This window comes from Rasamsonia emersonii, assembly GCF_000968595.1.
Source record: "Rasamsonia emersonii CBS 393.64 chromosome Unknown ctg1118621760270, whole genome shotgun sequence".
Classification (NCBI taxonomy): Eukaryota; Fungi; Ascomycota; class Eurotiomycetes; order Eurotiales; family Trichocomaceae; genus Rasamsonia; species Rasamsonia emersonii.
Window position 1 is genome coordinate 44,952 of NW_013563114.1, and position 20,593 is coordinate 65,544.

Below are 20,593 nucleotides of genomic sequence, written 5' to 3' on the forward strand. Positions count from 1 at the left end.
AAGGTATAATGATACGGCTGGAAGATCTGAAGGTTTTGATGAGAAGTTCAATAATGTCCTGTAATGATCCGCAGCACGGAATATCAATACTCTGTACAGCAAGACCAGCTTGGCGCAGCTATCTATCTTTGCACACAAGATGGTGCTTGATGCATGGCGGTGATTACACCTTAAATAGTCCAGATGACAACCCTTCCGTCGACACCACTCGCTATCAATGAGAATCATGTTAGTTCTCGGAAATTCCAAAATCATGCCGCGGTGGAATCCTTACTGGAATATTTCCTGACCACTCCACCACTCTCCTCATATACCCGGATGATACTGATAGTGTTTTGATGGACGGTGTTGAGCTGGGTATCATCCTGAGTCTGTCCCCTGAGATCCATCTGGCGGAACATGTTCAGGGCAGATTCTTCGCGAGCGCTAATAGCTCCAGGTCCCTTCTTATGTTCCATGGAGCCTACGAGCTGCCACCCGTTCTCGTCCCCGCGCAGCCGATAAGCTTCACAATCCTACAAGAGCGGTCAGACTTCGTTCTATATTTCTTGAACACTAGGTAAAGGCTCACATGTCCAGCGGCAATAATCTCGTTCTCTCCATTCCAGATCAAGCTGGTGAAAGGCAAGAGCCGGGTGCTGATATTTAACATAGCCCGAGGCGGCTGTTCCGGCGCGCTGGGATAGACAACGGTGACGCTGCTGTCGTGAGAGACAAACGCGAGGACATTTCCACTCGGAGAGAAAGAGACCCCATGCACCCACCCGGCAGTATCGTTCAGAAACTCGCCACAGACGGTGTTGAATGGAAGGCGTTCACCCCATGCGGTCGGCTCAGGACGCTCATCCACACCTTTGATGTAGCTGGAGAACACTCTGGCATGTGAGTCCGTCGAGCCGGCTGCGAGCAAGACCGAGTTCGGATGCCATGCAAGGCTCGTGATCGTGCTGCGAATGGGCTTCTTCAAGTGCTTCGAGATCCACCAATCGTTCTCTTCCTCGAAGTAACAGACAGCAATCACGCGGGCTCCTGAACCGACGGCAAATTTCTGCTCGGATGGAGACCAGCGGACGCAGGTGGCCGCACGGTTGATTCGAAGAAGGACCAGAGTAGGCTTCCATCCCGTGGGGGTTCGTTCCCAGACATAAGCATTGCGATCTATAGGAAATCAGAGTGAGACGCTGTCCGTACGGAGTCGAACTTCGAGTGGGCGCACCTTGAGAACAGGTGACAATGCGCCCACTATTGGGGGCAATATCGACACCAGTGACAGTCTTGTCGTGGCCCTTCAGTTCATCTTTCAGGGAAAACTTGTTGCCTGTTCTCTGGTAGAGCTCGACGGCGTTCTCCCGCGCGACCGCGAGAGTGTTCTTGTCACTGGAGAAGGAATGATCCGCAATGGGATTGTGGAAAAGGTGGTGGACCTCCGGGGCAGCCATTCCGGTCAAATCCTCCCGACGACAGGAGTAGCTCTCTACTGTCGCCGTCTCAAAGCGATGAAGATAATACAATAGTTGCAACGTGGGGTTGTTGGGTTTCCTGTGTCGGACTGGGCTGATGAGTTCGATTATGTAACAAATCACGTGCACAGCTCCATCGAACGGGTAATCGTCGCGGTCAACTCAAAAAGTGTGCTCTCCACGACTGCAAAACCCGCCTCTCACGGAGCATATCGCGTTTCGCAATATCTACGCGCCGACGCGGAGAATTTTCTTCTTTCTTCCTTTGCGCTGTATTCAACAGAAATTATTCCATTGACCGTGTAAGAACCTGGAAAGGAGCTTCGTCATGGCTACGAAAACAACTACCACGCGCAATGGCCCTGCAGGGGGCAAGGCTGCTCCGTCGGTTGGTGCTCCAAATCAAACGTAAGTTGTTCCTGCTCCCCAAATCACACATGGTCAAACAGAGCGCACTAACATTGAAAATAGCCTTTATATCAAGAACCTGCCCGACAAGATTAAGAAACCGGATCTCAGAACGGCCTTGTACACGCTTTTCTCGACCTACGGCACCGTTCTTGATGTGGTTGCCATGAGAACAGAGAAGATGCGAGGACAGGCTCATGTCGTGTTCAGAGACATCCAGTCGAGTACGCAGGCCATGCGCGCGCTCCAAGGCTTTGATTTCTTCGGGAAGGAGATGGTGAGCGCTTCTGTCATCCATGCGTGATATGGTTTCAGGCAATGTGCCGTTGCTTACACTATGAGATTCAGCAAATCGCCTATGCCAAAGGTACCTCCGACGTGATTGCCAAACTCCGTGGCACCTACGTGCCGAGTACGGCCCCTAGTCAAGGCGCTGGTGTCTCGACGGAGCTGCAGAAATCCGTCTTTGGCGGACCACCCTCCGCGACTACGGCAAAGCCTTCTGAAGCCGCGGAAGGCGGGAAAGAAGGAGAACAGAAACCACCCCAAGGTGTCAAACGTCCGCGTGAGGAGGAGAGCGACGAGGAAGAGGCACCAATGGATGAAGAGAGCGATGTGCCAATGGAGGCGTCGTCGGATGAAGATTAAACTGGCCAATTCTCCGTCCAGGTCTTCCTACTGCATGACAGAGTCATGGTCATTTTTCCTCTTGACATGGACCGGATGGACGCCGATCACTGCGAACAAATGACATGTCACTCTGTGCAAAAAGACGGCTTGGGACGGACAGATTGACGCAGTTGCCTACTAATCCGAGCCAGATGAGCAGATAGGCCTCGGGATCGATGTCTCTGTCGCCCACGATGTCTTTCATGGCGCTTGCAGTATTACAGGGGTGGACAAAGTAGGCAGGAACGCCGGACTCTGGATGATACTGTCCATCGTGAGTTCAGAGATAGCTGCTGGCGTTGATTTTACGCGAGGGAGTTCACGTACTCCGAAGCTGATGCCTCCCATGACACCGACATTTTTCAACGGCGACCCGTATTGATGTGGAACAAGGTATCGATATACTGTGTCAATTGTGGGGGGTCCTACTTGAGGGATAGCCGGGAAGACGAAGTACAAGACCGGCACCTGATATGTCGGGGAGAAAACAATATCGTAATCAACTTCCAGGCGAGGACTGAGGTCAAGGTTGGATGTGCGGATGAGGGCTTCCTGTCGGGATGATATCAGGAACACTTGTCACCTTACAGTAGAGGCAAAAAAAATTGACCAGGATGGATCTCACGAACATGATCATACTCTTCGAGCAGATCCTTATGTGATTCGTCAATTTCGGTGGCGTCTGGCGGTGGCTCGGTGTTTCCCGTAGAGTTGCTAGTAGTCGCGTGCATAGTGCGTTTAGATATTCTCAGAATGGATTGGTTTTGCTAGGAGACAATTCCGATGGCTGCATCAGCATATGATACATCTTGTACATTTTTTTTGGTCTCTTAGTCTTGGATGACAGCATATTCTAGTGGAGATATAACGCGCTTTAACGAGGCCGTGGAGGAGTGAAGGGAGCTAAGTGGAATCGCTTCCACCTTCCCTCTGTTCTCACACTCACCTCTTGCAACCATCGTACCGACGACCAGTCCAGCTCTTCAGGCCCTCCCACGGCATGGACTCGGGCAGTGAGAGCTGCGCAAGCGCGGCGGAACTCGGCGGCCGTCAGGAAGGGGAAAGCCGACAATCCCGTGCGCGCTGGTGTCGCGTCAGAGTCCATGGCGAGGTAGTCCGAGAGCTTCGTGCCAGCTGCGACGAGCCCGTCACGCCCGTGGGCAAGGTGCTTCCAGTACGCTGCTTTCAGTGGGGAGACAGAAGTACAGTACAGGACCGAGTATGCGTGTACTCAGAGTACGGAGTACAGGACAGCGGTGCCAATGTCGGTCTAGACCTTTTTTGTAAAGCGCCGTCCGCAGGCCGACTTGCCATATCTACTGTACAGTATCTACCTACACGATAGTTCTGCCTGTGGAAGTGCTAATTACCATTGATACAGAGAGTACGTCCTTGCAACGCCTGCAGCAGTAACTGGTGACTATCTGCCCAGGCCAATGTGTCGTGAATGGCGTGGTGGGCCGCAAGCGGCGAGTGCTCCGGCATGGCTGGGGAGCTTCCGCCCTGCCGCAGCTCCGTGACGATAATCAATTCCTCTGCTGCAGACCGACTGCAGGGCACATAACCGGAATCAGCTATAGTTCCCTTTGAACCGCATGGTCCCTGGATTTCCGAAAAGAGGAAATGTCGGCTTGATACACGCAACAGGAAGACAATCGTCGATTCTCCGAGTAGACCTTGGCCAAGCGCGCAGGAGCTCCATCTGCCATGCCAATTCATAGAATGTCCATCGTACTGGGGCTGGCCGCGTGCGGGAACCGTGGATGCAATGGATGGCCAGCATCCACCACATCCCCTGCCGTCCTCCGCTTTCGATACACTTGGTCTCCTGCATCCTGTCACACTTGATCGACGACTGGCCAGCCTGGAGTCTTGGCCTGGCAGGTCAATGGACGCGCGCAACCATGGGCAGCGCTTGTCTGGCGCTGCCAGCGTCTTGTCTTCAGAATTCGGTGTCACAACAGAGCTGCGATTGGTTACAGGCTCCAGTTCCTGGACCTGCTGGCTGAATTGTCATCATGGTCCCTGAGAACAAAAATAACAATCACAATCACAATAACAATCACTTTGACGCGTTCGTCGCTCTTGTTTAGACCCCTCCAATGGTCCTCCTGACAATCATGGTTATAATAACTGCTTCCCTGGTCCCATCATGGAGTCTCCGACCCCGCTTTATGACACCCTGCAGGACATGCCCGCCCTTCATGGAACTATTATTTCTTGTTAGCCCTGGCCATTTGACTCCGATCGTTCGGAGCACACCGCAGCTTTCCACCAGGGTTCATATTAATTACGATTGAATTCTGGATTGCCCCTTGTTGGCCCTCTCTGGCAATACGTCTGAAACCAATCACCGACTGCCTGGTTCATGAGCATTGATTCTTCCGTATTGCTTAGCGTTTCAGCGGTCTCCTGAAACGTTAGTCTGATCGGTCAATTAAACAAAGCGTGCGCCAGGACTGTCGATCACCGAATCTGGCAGCTCTGGCCATGGTTGCTATCTGATATCGCGCGAAGGCAAAAGCTATTGCAAAAGAGCCATAGCGCGTTCGCAAAGAATCTAGCCGTGGCGGAGTCTGCGACTCGAATGGGTGTCTGTGACAGAGGGTCATAGGGACCTGGCCGCCATCCGTGTTACCCTGCGCAGCATCCACAATCGTATCTTGGGCGTGGTCGGCCTCTTCCTCGCTGCACGGCACCATGGGGAATCTACCGTCCAGGGAAATGCGACCCGAGCGACGCAGCTCGAGGCGTCTATCGAAGCCACAAACAAACACGTCGTCGTTCAGTCTTCTGAGATCTGGTTCCACCAAGCGACAGGCCAATGCGAACGATAATGCTCCTGTGCTGTCCGACAGTTCGATGATGTGGAAAAGTCCTTGGACCGGGGATTTACTACCCAAAGCTTCCCCGGAGATTGACGAGAGTGACAAACGGCGGGTGCGGTCCCTTCCGTCCTTTTCTGCTCTAAATCCAAGGCCTTCTCGGCCCTCGATCAGCGGCAAGAGGCGTTGGTCAAACCTTGAAGAAATCAGGGGGAGAAAACATGAACGCTCCTTGTCACATTCGAGCTCGTTCGTTTCGAGACGGCTCTCGAAACGGCAATCTGCTGTTCACCTCGCAGATACCAAATCGCGATCTCAGCAGTCGCCTATCTTCTATTTACCCCCATCGGAGGTCGTGGACGACGTACCAGAGAGCCCAGGAGAGGACACAAGGACAGGAAATGTCGTGACAACTGAGACTCGCCGCTTCTCTTTGATCCCCCGGAAATCTCCTCCCAAACAGTGTGTTACTACAAGGACCTCCCGCGACTCTTATCGGAGGCCACTCTCCCTGATTGAACAGGAAGATGAAAACATGCGTGGCTATCCAACGCCAGTTTCAAGATCTCCTCGATGGCCTCTATACGAACCTGACGAACTGAGTCTGGAGTATCCAGTTCCATCCATCACACATGAGCGAGCAGTGTCTCCAATGTCCTTGGATTACTCCCACTTGGGTGGTCTGAAACGAGGATCTCTGCGGATCGTGAACGGTTCCGCATCTCCAGCCCCCAGCGATCGAACCCATCGTGGCATGCATACACATCCTAACGCAGAGTCTCGAGGAGATAACCATTCCTTGGAGGAGTCGAAATGCGGCGTGGGCACTCCCCCGGATGTTACCGATAAAATCATGCCCTTTGAACAATCCTCTGCTCAGTGTGCCCAGGCCTCCAATACCGAGGACGAACATGACATTCCAGGAAGCCCATTCTCCTTTGAGAAATCCCCGACAATAGCCGTGGTTCCCAGACATGCTCCCTTCTCCGGACAAGGGATGGAAGATGAGGCCATCAATATGGCGTTTGATGAGAGGATGCCCGACAACGGCATCATCCGGAAGGCACCCTCGCCAGACAACTTCAGCAGGCATGGAAGACGGGAATCTCGGTCACTGACCAAAGATGATAGTGGCTACAGTTCGGGCAGTTCAGTTAATTCTGAGCGAGCCGACCGAACTAGCAGGTCAGCAAATCTTTCAGAGTCACCGCCACAGCACTCTCCTCCAAAAGCTTCAATGGAGTTCGCAAGAGATTGTGCTCAAGAGAGTGTCGAGAACCGCCGCAGTAAATCGCGGCGGCGTTCGCTGCGTCGAAAGTCCAAGGATGCAAACCTTCGATCGACGGAGCAGCGGCAAAGGAAGTTGTTGACTCCACTTCTCACCATGTCAACCATGTGTCGTGAGAGCGGCAATGGAAAAGCTAAGGATCGCAAAACTTCACACAAGCCCTGCTGTAGAAGGCCCGGTCCGCCTCGTTTCTACGCTCAACTCGGTCCAAGCAGTGTGCCGTCTGTACCAGCGTCGACAACCATTCAAAACAGTGAGAGTGACACTGAAGACAACAGTGAAGAAACTGCAATTGAATTCTCACCAGCGAGACGACGTCGCTTCTCAACCAGTTCATTGAAGCTCGGGTTTCGGCGCAATGGATTCAACGAATCTGGTACAATTTACAGGTCTGATGGCGAAGAGTTTATTATAGAAAATCCACACAGAAGGCTCCGGACTCAAAACGATAATGATCGCCGTGTTAACCGAAGCGTCGATGGCAGGGGTCGCCAGATGAAATCCAAGTCCACCTCTTCCTGGGGTTCGAAGGTTCGGTCCTCGTCTGAGCCTCGTATTAAGGTCCGGCTCTTCTCGGAGGAAGACGAGCAGGCCAGTAACCGAAATCTATCTCCCTTCCGAAGAAGACGACAGCAGCGGCAGCAGCCGTTCGTGACGAATGATCACGATATCCCTCCTGTTCCTTCTCTCCCGAGTATGTTCCAGGTGGACCAGATGGCACAAGAGATGCGACAATGCGAGCACGAAGTGGACGAACTTCCACGAGGCCGAGCCCGGACTCGCAGCATTGACCAGTCCCGGAGGAGGCTGATGAGAGCTCAGAGAGGATATTTTGCTGAGAATCTAAGCTGACTGGCTAGCCCTGTTGTTGTTGAGCTGGAGCAGTTTTGATATTTGAAGGAAAATTCAATGATCGAATCGAATGTCTGTGTTATTTTTTTTATGTTCGATTTCTAAGAAAACGATATCTGCCCTGACGAGATGATCTATTCATTGATTGATTGACGCACAAAACTTTGGCAATAGGCCGGACCATGCGGAGAGTTTGTGTTTAGGTTTGATTTCAAAAGACATGTTGCCGTGATTCATTCATTGGTCATTTTCTGGATAGCTCTCCTAGAACTTTGGTTTTCAGAACAGGAACCGTGTTCGTTTGGTTCTGGTTTAATTTCGACGTTGGAAGAGGGATTCCCGAATCATAAGTTGCTACTGCAGTACTTTTATTTTAATTGTTATGCGGAGTTATGCTGGCGTTGCTTTCTTGGCTTAGGCAATTAAGCACCTTGCCGTACCTACCTACTTACCTAACTAGGTAGGTAGACAGCTGGTTCTTTTTAGGCATCTTCTGTTCTACAGGGTCCTAGCACATTTGCTGCTAGGATAATTATCTATGAGAACTTAGGACAAGTATTACTACATCAAGGCTTAATTCGGAGGCGAATATTCAGTGAAAGATAAACAAAATTCCGAATTCGTTGAATTTAGAAATCCATTACACTAGCTAATACACACAACCGAAGACAGATCTCTATCCCATGCAAGAACATAAAGAAACATCAGAAATGCAGAAGAGAAAAACAGTAGAAAAGAAAAGATCACATTCCATGCAAACATAAACCCATCATCCAAAACGCCCAATCCACCCAGAGTTTATAGATCGCATGTTGAATTTACTCAATCCTGATCTTCTTCACCACATGAGCCGGCTTCTTGGGCACGACAATCGAGAGGATGCCATTCTTCAGACTGGCCTTGACTGCATCCTGATTGACCCGGGTCGGGAAGGTGAAAGTGCGGTGGAACTCGCCCACGGAGCGCTCAGAAACCCAGTACTTGAAGGATGGTTGTTTCTGGACGGCTTTCCCCTTGTCCTTGCTCTTTGTGCTCTTGGAGAGTCTGTTGTCGGAAGATGCCGATGTCGACGTTGTTGTGTTGGGAGTTGAAGAGGTGGGGATGACTGTAGTAGACTTATTGGTGCCAGTGGCCTCGTCATCATCGGCATCTTCGACGGTGGGTTGGTAGGACTTCTTTGATGTATCGTCGTCTGACGACGAGTCGTTTGCCGTGGCTTCATCTTGCTCGTTGTCGTTGTCGTTGTTGTATTCATGCTCGACGCGGCCCTTGATCACCAGCGTGTGAGGGTCCGTGAATTCAATCTCCACGTCTTTCTGCTGGACGCCCGGAAGCTCCCCGTCCAGGAGGTAGCTGTCGTTCACCTCCCGTACGTCGAACCTTGGTGCGAAGGATCGGGCAGTCGGCCAGTGATCATTATGATGGCGGCGGTGCGAGGAACTTGACCGCGTCGAGCGATGGACGTCGTAGTCGTCCAGAAGACGGAAGAGTGGGAGAAAGTCACCAGCTGAAAATCGCGGATAAAACGCCATTGTGGTGATTTTTCGTCGAGGAGGAGTAGTAGTAGTAGTAGTAGTAGTGATTATGATGCAGCGCTTAGAGGCAGTTGATTCCAAGAAACCAGTTATGAATGGGAAGATCTGATTATTCAATGATCTGATCTGATTGCAATTTGATTCTTTGCTAGCTACAGAGCATCAACAGTCGAGTACTGACGCCTTTTTATACGCCATCCCAACGCTTGTAGAAGCCGCCAGCATGATCCAGAAATCTGTCCCTCCAGACCAGGGCACCTGCTATCGCGGAGCTGCCAGCAGCATCGAGGTGGCTCTGGGATCGTGGAGATGCGCCCAGACTGATCGAGCACCTACGAGGCCCCACCAGAACCTTCGATAAGCTTCAGCGATCAGACCATGATTGGTCAATGCGAGTGGCTAATGACGCAATGTCACGTGACTGTAACCGAGGCATGACAGCTCGCCGCTGCGTCGACATACTGTACAAAAGCTCTTGTCGGAAGAAGCTCAGCGAGGACTGATGGATCCGCTGGTGAGGCGCAGCTATCATCCTACATAGGAGCTCTCGCAACGGAAACAACCTCAGCACGTCAATTGAGCGTCCGTGTCGGTGATGTCACCGGCTTATGTTGCGGATGCCAGGCGAGGAGTACATCTCGAGTTGTCGATGCCCTTTCCGCAGGAGATACTCTATTGCTGTAAAGTCCTTTTTGCTCACGCTCAGATGTTTACGAAACTCCGACCTGCAGTGCGACGAGTCAATAACGACCCACTGAGGGTTAATGCCTGTGAACATCAGCAACAGCGATAGCACACCTTGCATATTCCTTGAAATTATTCCTCGCATCCTAGATAGGAGAATCGTTAGAGTCCAGCTGCGGTTGTATTTGGCAGGTCCAATCCTTACTGCTGGCTTCTTCCGAATTTCCCGTAGACATTTGCGGTAGAGGGACAGGACCTCCCTTTGCAGTCCCGACAGTCTCATCTCGCCTGCGTTCCGGCTTCTCTTGTCCGGTCCCTAGTTTGCTGCTCGATGTGGTCCGCTGGAAAGCTGTGAATGGTGCTGGCCGTGGAAATGTCAGACGGAACAATTCTGATGGGTGGGAAAAGGTATTGCCGACGCCGGCCCGCGCCGTAAGTGGTAACCGCGGAGGTTATCCGGACACCCGGCCGAGAGCTGACAGCAGCTGGTATTAGTTAAGAACGTAAGACCTCCACCCTCAGTGGGATTCGAGTGTGCACCGAATTAAGAATATCATCTCAATATTGTATGTACAGGCATACTTAGGAACCAATAAACTCACTTGTCTGTTGTTTTGTGCAATTATACACCGATATAATGGCTACCTTCTCGGTATGTAATCCTGAGCAGTGATATAAGCTTCCTTGCATCGTTGCAATATATTGTACACCATGCGCATCATAAGAATTGTGCATTTTAACCCTTGACGGAGCAGAAAAAACAGAAATCCACATCAAAAGATATCTGCATTCTTGTTTTGCGTTTTTGTTTTATTTGACAATGTCCATGCTAATCCACAACTCTCCACTAGCGTCTCGTCCGCTTTCTTGCGAAAGATGGACTTGTATACTATGGCGATGCCATTCTTCCGGCTGGCGTCAGTGACATTGCCAAAGCGACCAAGGCGCGGGTGATCCAAGGCGACATATTTGGTCAGCACCAGGTCACAGATAAGGTCGTTGAAATAAAGACGCTTCTTGCGCCGCTGGCGCGACATGACATCAAGACCGTGAGATGCCTCGGCCTAAATTACGAGCAACACGCCAAGGAGTCCAATCTTCCGATCCCGAAGTATCCAGTGCTCTTCTACAAGCCAGTCACAGCCATCACCGGCCCTACGGATGACATTCCTGTTTCCGCGATGGCGCAGGAAGGTGAGGGCCTGGACTACGAATGTGAGCTTGTGGTAGTCATTGGAAAGGAAGCCAGGGACGTTCCCGAATCCCGTGCCCTGGACTACGTCCTGGGATACGCAGTTGGAAACGACGTTTCCCACCGCGATTGGCAGATCAAGCGCGGCGGTGGACAGTGGGCCTTGGGTAAAGGATTCGATGGGTGGGCGCCTTTTGGACCAGGCATTGTGTCTGCAAAGTTGATCCGTGATCCAAATGCCCTCAACATCTCCACCAAACTGAATGGTCAAACTGTCCAGTCGTCATCCACGAAGGACATGATCTTCAGCGTGGCCAAGACCATCTCCTTCCTTTCCCAGGGCACTACACTACTGCCTGGTGATCTCATCTTTACTGGAACGTGAGTTACCCGATACTGGAGCTATGATGTGGTTGGATAACTAACACGTTTTTCTTCTGCTCTTTAGACCCCAAGGCGTGGGCATGGGCAGGAAACCTCCGCTCTGGCTGAAGGATGGCGACGTGGTCGAGGTGGCACTCCAAGACGTGGGATCCTGCACCAATCGGGTTGTCTTCAGCAAGCCGTCGGCGAAGCTGTGAACATGTCTGGAACCATGTTTATCACTATACTCCGGAGTAGGTGAAGCCTTCTGATTGTACATGCACATGTAGATGGTCATAACCTCTGGGAAATAATCATTTGCCGGAAAAAAAGCACGGCTTAACTGCATTACAAGACGGCGATTCATTTATTAGCATCTCATGATAAACTGCATTATCTTCGGGGGCAAGGGCAGACTGCAAAACGGCGACTCTAGTTGACTTGAGTCCCATAACCCTTGATGGTCTCCGCAAACGCCCAACTTTGGTTCTCGAGTTTTTCGTTCTCCTTCAGTTCTATCCCGTCCTTGGTCACCACTGCCAAAGTATATTGATCCAGGCTCCGTGCATCTCTGTAAAACAGAACCTTCATACAATCCCTCAATGCTGCGATCGCCTGCTCTTTTGAAATGTCTTCAATAGGCATTTCTTCCGGGAATAACCGACGAAGGATTGGTATTGCCAGGTGGGCACCGAAACCAGTTGCCAAGTGCGGCGCCGAATATGTCGTCCCCAGGAGGTCCGCAGAACTAAGAAACGGCTTACCATCGCCGTCAAATCCAGCGACGAGGATGTGATTCCACAGAGGGTCCATCTCCGACCGGCGCTTGTAGAAGACTTTGGAGAGGTAAGTATGGATGTTTTTGGCATTTAGCGTGTTCCCGTTGGAGGAATAGTTTTCTCTAATATCAATGGCGTTGAGAAGGCGGTCGATGTACTGCATATCGGAGATATCTCCGCCAAAACCGATAATGGTAGACTCGTCAAAAACCCGAATACGCTTTACATCCGTAAAACGAGCGAGAGAGCCGTAGGAAGCTATAAAGCAGGCGCACAAGTTCAGATGAAACATCCCATATAAGTCTCACTTGAGGATCAGTATGATACATACCCAGATTGTCTGCAGCCATTGCAACACCTCCATTGAATTTGACTGCGACGACTGACGTACCCGTTACAGCCGGAGACAGCGTATGCGCTTTCGGGCCAGTCGTCTTGAGATAGGTATGATCGTAGACACCGTAGACGTCATCCCTGGGCTATTTCAGATAATTAGGAACCGCAAGGATTGAATGCAAGTACTAGATGTTATTGAGAGGCAACTCACACGACCCCAGGCTTGCGGGAAGTGGTTCATGACGTTCCGGACAGGGCACTAAGGGAGCTCAAGTCCTGAGAAGCTGTATGATATGAAAAGGGGTATGCAAAAGCAATATGGTGCAATGTAGATTGCACACAGAGGAAAACGAAATCGGGATTATCAGGGAGGTGTTGAGAGTCACGCAGCTATGTTCATCATTGTTAGGCAGGAGAGCTGACGGAGCTATGCGGTGGGTACGTATCGGTAACAGCCTGGCGCCACTGTGGCGCATTACATGTGGCGCAGTATTGACCTTCGATAAACAGAACGTTGTGCAAGGTGTTTTCCCCTCGATTCCATTAACATCTCGCCTATTTGGCAGTATTTGCAACCGCATAAAAAGACTGAGAAGGTTCAATTCGAGAGGAAGACATCTTGGTAGTCATAATTGGCCTGAATTCATAAGACTGCATAAAACCAGTTACTGGAGCACATGCGATTCAGATAATTTCTAAGTCAATTACTCGATACCAATTGATTTACTGACATATCAAGTTTTCCAGTAGATGGCAGATTATGGAAACGATACATTTAAACAGGCCATCTGCCGTCTATAGAAGATAAAAGTCCAGTGAGCAGTAACAGCCGCATCTGTGCAATAGAGGTTACAGTAGAGCCAGCAAGAATTTCCGCAATCAAAGCTATCCTCAGTTATCTACTGCGACTTAGAGCCCAGTCATTAGTCAGTCGCTGCTGTTCAAGATGTCTCGCTTTCCTCTCAGGACTGGAACTGGCCATTGGCTATCCTGCTGTGCTAGTGGTCTTGAATCTCCTCTCAGACGATGATCTCCCATCACGGGTAGTACTCGAAGGTACGAATTCGATTGAGTCTCTTTGTCCAGATGCTCTCGCCTTCTCTTCTAATCTAAGACGAGTAGCCTGCTGTGTTTTCACCAATTCTTCCTTGTAACCCCAATCCGGAAGCGAGGAAACGTCCCATATGTCAAGAGGAAGCGAAGTAGCATATTGCTCCGCGTCATCAATACCGGCATGCTGTCTCAGTTTAACGAGCAGGCTGGGGTTTTTAAGAGAAGATGATCCTGCCAGCTTTTCATTGAAATGAACACCTTGCTTCTTCAATGAAAGGAAATGTGAAAACTTGGTATTCGCGGCAGGGTCAGGAGATCCAGGTGGGGAGGGAGGTATATCGAGGTCAGGAACCGGAGGCAGTGTGAGGTCATGGATCAATGCTCTGGTTGCGGAATATGGAGAAGACTGCCCTGATGCCAGATGATTATCCGACAGTGTTGATGTATCTTGTGGCTGGTGTGGCCCAAGTACAGGACGACCGGGGTCAACAACAGTAGCTTCAGGTTGCGGCTCGTTCTTAACGTCGGAAGGGCCTGCGCATCGCGTTAGATGAACTCTTAGATCTAAACTAGGATGTATTGTCAATACCTTGAAGATTTATATCGCGTTTAGTATCCCTTTGTTGTTTATCGCTGTCACTCTAAAACCAATTAGTCAATTCCAACGTGTGGTGTATCAGCTGGAGATACACACCTTGAAAGTAGGCGACGAGACTCGGCCTTTGGCCTCGTCCTCGCTGCTACTCTCATATGCTCCAAGGCCGAGCATTATATTGTCATCTCAATATATAGAGACCGCATTAGCTGTAAATATGGTTGCCAACAGCTCGCAACTGAACCCCAAGAATAGGACTGGCCATGAGTATCTGTATGCTGAGAAAACTCGGGTTACCAAGTATTTGAAACTTGTAATGCACTCCTGCTTCTGGAAATTTGGCACGCAAGCGTCGGGATGCGTTCTGGGATTATTACGTAATCACAGGCAACGTAATAGCTCTGCGTCAGTGTAGGAAGCTCTAGACGCAGGTTCAACAATAACTCAAACCCGACAACTGAGAGGTTATCTCTCAAAAGTCCATCAATATACCCAACTCTGACAGATTCTTCAGGATCAACGGGTCTATTCTCTTCTTCTATTTCTTTAATCAGTGTTCCTTGTGGAGATGGCATCTCTCCTTGGCCAACCGTCTCATGCTGAGACTTTGGGACACTTACCTCAGTCGGCCACAGCTGGAAACAGGGAGCATGCATTTTATCCGTACGTCTTCGTGACATCTACTGCCTTGTTTGTACTAAGACTCATGTTTTATCCACCAGATATACGGACAATGGCGGTTCCATCTTGGGGATAAGTGGCTCCGATTTCACGATCATTGCTGGGGACACCCGCTCTGTCTCTGGCTACAACATCAACTCTCGACTAGTTCCGAAAGTTTTCAAGATAGGAGGTGATGATGAGACTGGCGAGGGAGCTCACATTGTTCTTGCAGTCGTGGGTTTCGCCGCAGATGGCCGGGCTCTGAAGGAACGACTAGACAGCATTGTCAAGGTGTACAGGTACCAGCACGGCAAGCCCATGTCTGTCAAGGCCTGCGCGCAACGACTGTCGACGATTCTCTATCAGAAGCGATTCTTTCCTTACTACGCATACGCTATACTAGGAGGTCTCGATGAGGAAGGCAAGGGAGCCTTGTATAGTTATGATCCCGTGGGTTCCTACGAACGAGAGCAGTGTAAAGCAGCGGGATCCGCAGCGAGTCTGATTATGCCATTCCTGGATAACCAGGTCAACTTCAAGAACCAGTACATTCCTGGAAGTGGGGAGGGGCATGCTTTGGAGAGAAGGACACCGGAGCCGTTACCAAGGAGCACCGTTGAACAACTGGTGCGGGATGCATTCACCAGCGCTGTGGAGAGACATATCGAGGTCGGTGACGGTCTGCAGATGATGGTCATTACGAAGGATGGGATAGAAGAGATCTACACCCCTTTGAAGAAGGATTAATAATATGACACTCCTGAATGTAATCCAGGCAAAAATAACATCATGGTGTTCATTTCATGGTCTCTTATTGGTTCATAACAAAAAAACGACATTCATATAATATTCCAGAAGCCTAAACACATTAAAATTGATTTTCATCACATTCCCAATTAAACCTGCCACTGCGCCCAACGCCATAAACATGCTGATAGAAGCTGACAGTCCCAGAATCAGAATCGTTCTTTCATCCGAGAGGCAACGGTACGAAGATTGCCGTATACTTTGCCCTGTCCCTGTCGTCAGCGGTAGAAGAATATTAGGGTTCCTTTCAGACCTACCGGAGGGCTACCTAAGATCAAACTGACAATGGCCTCTCTTGCAATGTGGATATTCTTGAACCCACCAAGAATGTGGATCTTCTGATCGGCGAGAACGATCCTGGTCCGACTGGCATTCTCAATGGCAAACTTGGTCTTCCCGTCTTTGCCTGCGATCCGTCCAATCGCTCGGCTCAGGTGCTCTCCATTCAATGTCTTGACGTCTTTTATCTCAAAAGTTTCAATGTACATATCATCAAGCCTCAGGAGGGCCAAGGCATCCTCGCAATCGAAGCCAAGAGTAAAGGCTTTCACAAAGTCTTCTCCCTTTTGCAAAGCTCCTGGATCTGTAGTAAACTTCGAGGTTCTCAACTCGACTGCGCGATTCTTGACATTCATTCTCACTTGTAACTTTAGATGCTCGACAAGAGGAGGATAGATTTTTGGCCAGAATGTTTTCAGTGGACTCATCCGATGCGGTGGTACTGGCACTTTCCGTGTTTGCACTCGGTATGCGCTGGGGATCTCCTTCACGGGGGTAAAGAGTGGTCGGCCTTCCTCGTCAATTTGCATGGCACTTTCTTCGCCAGCATCTGGTTCCGGTGCTGATTCTGCTGCCTCCTTTGGAGCAGTTGTCGTTGGATCGATCAAGACGTCGTCGCCATCTATCAATATGTTAATTTAAGATGTGATGATTAGATGCAAGCAAATCAAACCTTGCACGGGGGGCGCAGAGGCGGGGCTTTCGGCTTCCGCCGCCTCCCCTGGCTTCTTCAGAAGAGCAGTTGGTGCGGGCATATTGCAGCGTGGCTACGAGTCCCAAGCTTTTTTGATCGCAAGATGGGGTTTTGGCGAAATTTGAGGAGCGGCCATCGATAAGCCCGCCGAATGTGCGGGTATCTGAATGAAAAATTTCGGTGCAAACAGCACAAACACGGGGGACCAGTGGTGTGGCTCGACGGTGGCACAGATGATTTCATGGCTAGGCCGTGGCCTAGATGCGGGTAGAAGCTCCTGCACGCATTATTTGCCGCTTTTGTTACGTCTTTTCCCAGGCCTTTGGCACCGCCAATACCACGCCTTCTCCGTGGTGTGGATAGCACTTTTCTCATATCCTTTCCACCGCCTTTCCTTTTCTTTTCCCCCTTTCATTGAGACCCTCAATCAGAAAGTATTCCATAATGTAACCAAGAGGATGTCTCCCAATATAGGACATAGGCTGTACGCCGTTTTCCGAGAAGCAGCAGGTCCGTTCTTCCTCCGCGATATCCGAACGAGCTTGAATGCGTTTTCTCTGAACTCTTCGAGCTCAAATAGCACAACGCGCGGCTTTTTCGTGAGGAATTACTCTGGGAAGATCCCCCCTGGCACTGGAAGGATCAGCAGGAGATTTGCTTCCGGCAGCTTTCTGGTACTCGGAGCCTCTCCCCATTCGGCGGCAGCAGTTGAAACGGGAGCGACCGAGAAGATAATATGTCCAAACAGTCCGTGTTATCCTAACAGAAGGCCACTAGGCAGCCTTGCTCGACACATCTGGAAACGGAGTGTGCACACCTCGGAAAATGACAGATCAGCTGCGGAATTGGCCAAGGCTCGAAGGGGCGCACAAAATGAGAGCTCTCCTCAGGAAGCGGCTCCAGTGAGACCTCATGATCCAGTTGACGATGAGGGCAAGCATTTGGATAGAGAATATAACGAGCCTGTTTCGCTGAATAAAAACCTTCGAGAGCGCTTGCCGAACTTGTCCCAGTTCCATCGACCTACAAAGGAGGAGTTATTGGCTGCAGCTACTGGCTTCTGGTCGAGGCTTCGGGTCAGATTTAAGTGGTTCTCTATAAGAAGTGTCCGACCCTTTAACCTGGACGAGATAAGTGCCCTTTTTTCATGGGTGCTCCTCGGTCATGTTCTGTGGATCATCCTGGGGACAACCACCTTCTTTTCTCTGCTTATCTTTGCAATAAATACGGTTTTTGCGCAAGGTATCCCATATTCGCCCACTATTGTTTTGATCATGTTCTAATTGTCACAGAAACACTAGCTCGTTGGGTGGGAAACTATCTGACGAAATCTTCGGGTGTGAAAGTGGTATTCGAGTCTGCCATTGTTCCGAAATGGAGAGATGGTGTTATCACCTTCAAGAATGTTTTTGTATCACGCAGACCAGGTCAGGGAAGTGGAAATGTCAGCAAAGGTTCATCAAAAACTGCAGCGGCGGCCGCTGCAGCTGTCGCGGCTTTGGGAGATGCAAAGGATGGGCCGAACACCGATGGATCTACGCAGCGAGATGGCGCTGGATATGAGGATGAGGATACGAACTATACGCAGTTCGATGTTTCGATTGACACGGTTAATGTGACGTTATCTTTTACCAAGTGGCTCAACGGCAAAGGTCTCTTACGAAATGTCGAAGTGAAGGGGATCAGAGGGGTTATCGACCGTTCTCACGTCCGTTGGACAAATGACAACCTAGACCCCAAGTCTTATCGCCACGAGCACAATCCTGGTGATTTTGAAATTGATTCATTTAAAATGGAAGATGTTCTCGTCACGGTCTATCAGCCTAACAACTTCAGGCCATTTACCGTCAGCATATTTTCTTGTGATCTTCCCCAGTTACGGAAGCAATGGCTTTTCTACGATTTTCTCTCGGCCAATATGATTTCAGGCTCTTTCGACAATTCTTTGTTCACGATACACCCTCGCCAAACCCATAGCTACACTGGAGCTCAACTAAGTAACGGCGTTGAGAAAGGCGAGTCCAGCCCCTGGAAGAAACAGAGCAGATTCCGGATTGATGGTCTCAATATCGATCATCTGAATCGTGGAGTTGAGGGTCCCTTTTCCTGGATTCACGAAGGCAGCGTTGATATTGTTGCTGATATCATGTTCCCTGCTGAGAATGATGAGAGTCTTGCCAAAGTCGTGTCTGACTTCTACGATCGCCTTGAAGCAACAGTCACATCGGCGCGTTATCCACCAGAGGACGGCAAGGAAGCCCGCGAGGACCAAGCGGATGCTGAGGCTCCATTTGCCGCTAATGACAACGACAAGCGGTTTGTGGTAACCGATCTTAGGATTAGTCTTAACAATGTCAGGGCTGTCGTTCCGCTCTTCACGCGAGACCTGTCATACATCAACAATGCCCTCATCCGACCAATCGTGGCGTACATCAATTCCAGACGGACCTTCATTCCGGTGAATTGTCGCCTCGTTAAGCGACTGAGTGACTTCGACGGCAGCTGGACCATCTTTGACAGTGGCTTGATGGACGATTTGTCGGCAGCAGTGAGTATTCCCTGAAAAGATCGAATTCATTCCTATTCTTTTTTTTTGATTAACGGCGATGTTATAGACGTATGACGCATTCGCCCGAGACGTCGTCGATGAACAGGCGCGCAAGCGCCGTTTCAAGAAGGTTGGCTTCTGGTCACTTCAACTTGCTGCGCAAGCTATCTTCATGGGCATGGCAGGCAACATCATATGATATTTTTAGTCTGGAGTCCATGTGTCTGATCCCGGGGAACCGGACGAACTGCAACGACATTTAGAAAATTCCGACTTTGGACCAGTTGTTTTACTGGTCCGGTCTTGTATCAGTAGTTTCCTTTTTTTTCATTTTTTTACTTTCAACCTTTTCTCATCCTGGCGCTCGACGTTTTCTGGACGACCTTTGGATGCCAAATCAGCATAAATTATCGTCTCAGGAAAGTTTCAGGCGTAAGAAATTCCGAAGTATCCCTATTTGTGCTGTCCTTTGTATGAGAATCCACAAGAGACCTGCATATGATGAAGCTGACTTGTCGATATCATAGAGGTCACCCGAACAGGCCTCCCTGCTGGCCCGATCATTCCTGAAGCTGATACGCCGATTCCTAGGTCTGGGAGGATTCGCATGAGATGGCTCATCATTCAAAGTGTACTTTGTATTATTATTATAAGGTTCATCATTACTGTGCTCCTCATAGTGGAGCAATCGGCTGCTGGGCGGTACTCCTATGTACAGTACGTACGGAACGCTTGACGAATGACAATAGTTAATGTAACCAATAATGAACTATTCATTTGACAGGGTTGATAGGCTCTGACCAAAGTCTGGAAGACTGGCGTACGTTGAGATAAAGTAATTCGACAGCTTTAGTTCGTCAAAAGGCCGATCTACCTAGAAGGGTGGGAGGGATCGACAGTGTTAATGACACCTGAGACCATGTCGTTGAAGGTTGATTAATCAAGTTACCAGTACGCTGTAGTATGTATGTACAGTACAACATACCTATTAAGAACCTATTAAAAATGTCCTTAATGGAGACCTGAAATAAGGTAGTTGGCATTATTCTCAACGACGATGTGCTCAGTAGGATGCCAATCCTAGAGTGCAGAGGTGCTGCATCTCTTATTTTGTTATTGTTTTTGTTAATAATAATATTATTATAATTGTCCTGGTTATTACTCTGTAACTTGTACCTAAAGTTCTGTAAAGAGTAGTTGATTTTCTGTCGTAGAGCACGCCATGCTCCGGATGGAGTAATACTCCATACGGAGTACATCACTGTGGCTCGCAAGTGACTTGCATTGTGGAAATCGTAGCTTGGAGGGATCCATCATCCCCACTTTGACGATACTTGGTATAATTTACCGCTATCATGCAACAATAATAAAGGTAATTCCCAGACCAGCACGGAGTACGTACTCCAACAAATTGAGAGAAATAACCGTTGACAGCTAGGTAGCTACCGACAGAATACTCCGTACTCCATACGGAAGATTAATAATAATGTTAATGTGCGGAGTATTCTGCCATTAGTACTACGCACTGATAATAACGATCAGCTGCATTATTCCCTTTCGCTC

General features: G+C 49.7%; 11 protein-coding genes across 11 annotated transcripts; 5 read left to right on the forward strand and 6 right to left on the reverse strand.

Moving 5' to 3' along the window:
• Window positions 1-251: 251 nt before the first annotated feature.
• T310_5325 (uncharacterized protein) lies at window positions 252-1,439 on the reverse strand (the record flags this gene model as incomplete). The annotated part of the gene is made up of 3 exons (XM_013471806.1): window positions 252-515; window positions 572-1,158; window positions 1,217-1,439. The coding sequence occupies 3 exons, from the start codon at window positions 1,437-1,439 to the stop codon at window positions 252-254; spliced, it is 1,074 nt and encodes a 357-aa protein (XP_013327260.1).
• A 349-nt stretch (window positions 1,440-1,788) lies between these two features.
• Window positions 1,789-2,516, forward strand: T310_5326 (U1 small nuclear ribonucleoprotein A; the record flags this gene model as incomplete). Its single annotated transcript, XM_013471807.1, has 3 exons — window positions 1,789-1,868; window positions 1,932-2,145; window positions 2,217-2,516. 3 exons carry the CDS (start codon window positions 1,789-1,791, stop codon window positions 2,514-2,516), a joined length of 594 nt encoding a protein of 197 aa, XP_013327261.1.
• A 1,383-nt stretch (window positions 2,517-3,899) lies between these two features.
• Window positions 3,900-4,659, reverse strand: T310_5327 (uncharacterized protein; the record flags this gene model as incomplete). The annotated part of the gene is made up of 2 exons (XM_013471808.1): window positions 3,900-4,535; window positions 4,654-4,659. 2 exons carry the CDS (start codon window positions 4,657-4,659, stop codon window positions 3,900-3,902), a joined length of 642 nt encoding a protein of 213 aa, XP_013327262.1.
• Window positions 4,660-5,237: 578 nt separating this feature from the next.
• Window positions 5,238-7,502, forward strand: T310_5328 (uncharacterized protein; the record flags this gene model as incomplete). The annotated part of the gene is made up of 1 exon (XM_013471809.1): window positions 5,238-7,502. The coding sequence occupies one exon, from the start codon at window positions 5,238-5,240 to the stop codon at window positions 7,500-7,502; it is 2,265 nt and encodes a 754-aa protein (XP_013327263.1).
• An 818-nt stretch (window positions 7,503-8,320) lies between these two features.
• Window positions 8,321-9,034, reverse strand: T310_5329 (30 kDa heat shock protein; the record flags this gene model as incomplete). The annotated part of the gene is made up of 1 exon (XM_013471810.1): window positions 8,321-9,034. One exon carries the CDS (start codon window positions 9,032-9,034, stop codon window positions 8,321-8,323), a length of 714 nt encoding a protein of 237 aa, XP_013327264.1.
• Window positions 9,035-10,358: 1,324 nt separating this feature from the next.
• Window positions 10,359-11,494, forward strand: T310_5330 (Fumarylacetoacetate hydrolase family protein; the record flags this gene model as incomplete). Its single annotated transcript, XM_013471811.1, has 3 exons — window positions 10,359-10,373; window positions 10,573-11,294; window positions 11,362-11,494. The coding sequence occupies 3 exons, from the start codon at window positions 10,359-10,361 to the stop codon at window positions 11,492-11,494; spliced, it is 870 nt and encodes a 289-aa protein (XP_013327265.1).
• Window positions 11,495-11,708: 214 nt separating this feature from the next.
• On the reverse strand, window positions 11,709-12,632 carry T310_5331 (Proteasome endopeptidase complex; the record flags this gene model as incomplete). Its single annotated transcript, XM_013471812.1, has 3 exons — window positions 11,709-12,313; window positions 12,387-12,534; window positions 12,603-12,632. 3 exons carry the CDS (start codon window positions 12,630-12,632, stop codon window positions 11,709-11,711), a joined length of 783 nt encoding a protein of 260 aa, XP_013327266.1.
• Window positions 12,633-13,376: 744 nt separating this feature from the next.
• Window positions 13,377-14,213, reverse strand: T310_5332 (Uncharacterized protein; the record flags this gene model as incomplete). Its single annotated transcript, XM_013471813.1, has 3 exons — window positions 13,377-13,978; window positions 14,034-14,085; window positions 14,139-14,213. 3 exons carry the CDS (start codon window positions 14,211-14,213, stop codon window positions 13,377-13,379), a joined length of 729 nt encoding a protein of 242 aa, XP_013327267.1.
• Window positions 14,214-14,607: 394 nt separating this feature from the next.
• Window positions 14,608-15,449, forward strand: T310_5333 (Proteasome endopeptidase complex; the record flags this gene model as incomplete). Its single annotated transcript, XM_013471814.1, has 2 exons — window positions 14,608-14,702; window positions 14,762-15,449. 2 exons carry the CDS (start codon window positions 14,608-14,610, stop codon window positions 15,447-15,449), a joined length of 783 nt encoding a protein of 260 aa, XP_013327268.1.
• A 209-nt stretch (window positions 15,450-15,658) lies between these two features.
• On the reverse strand, window positions 15,659-16,543 carry T310_5334 (Pre-rRNA-processing protein PNO1; the record flags this gene model as incomplete). Its single annotated transcript, XM_013471815.1, has 3 exons — window positions 15,659-15,715; window positions 15,767-16,410; window positions 16,462-16,543. The coding sequence occupies 3 exons, from the start codon at window positions 16,541-16,543 to the stop codon at window positions 15,659-15,661; spliced, it is 783 nt and encodes a 260-aa protein (XP_013327269.1).
• A 397-nt stretch (window positions 16,544-16,940) lies between these two features.
• Window positions 16,941-20,056, forward strand: T310_5335 (uncharacterized protein; the record flags this gene model as incomplete). Its single annotated transcript, XM_013471816.1, has 9 exons — window positions 16,941-17,724; window positions 17,775-19,030; window positions 19,098-19,160; window positions 19,294-19,462; window positions 19,558-19,661; window positions 19,711-19,747; window positions 19,815-19,850; window positions 19,884-19,912; window positions 20,006-20,056. The coding sequence occupies 9 exons, from the start codon at window positions 16,941-16,943 to the stop codon at window positions 20,054-20,056; spliced, it is 2,529 nt and encodes an 842-aa protein (XP_013327270.1).
• Between the last annotated feature and the right edge of the window lie 537 nt (window positions 20,057-20,593).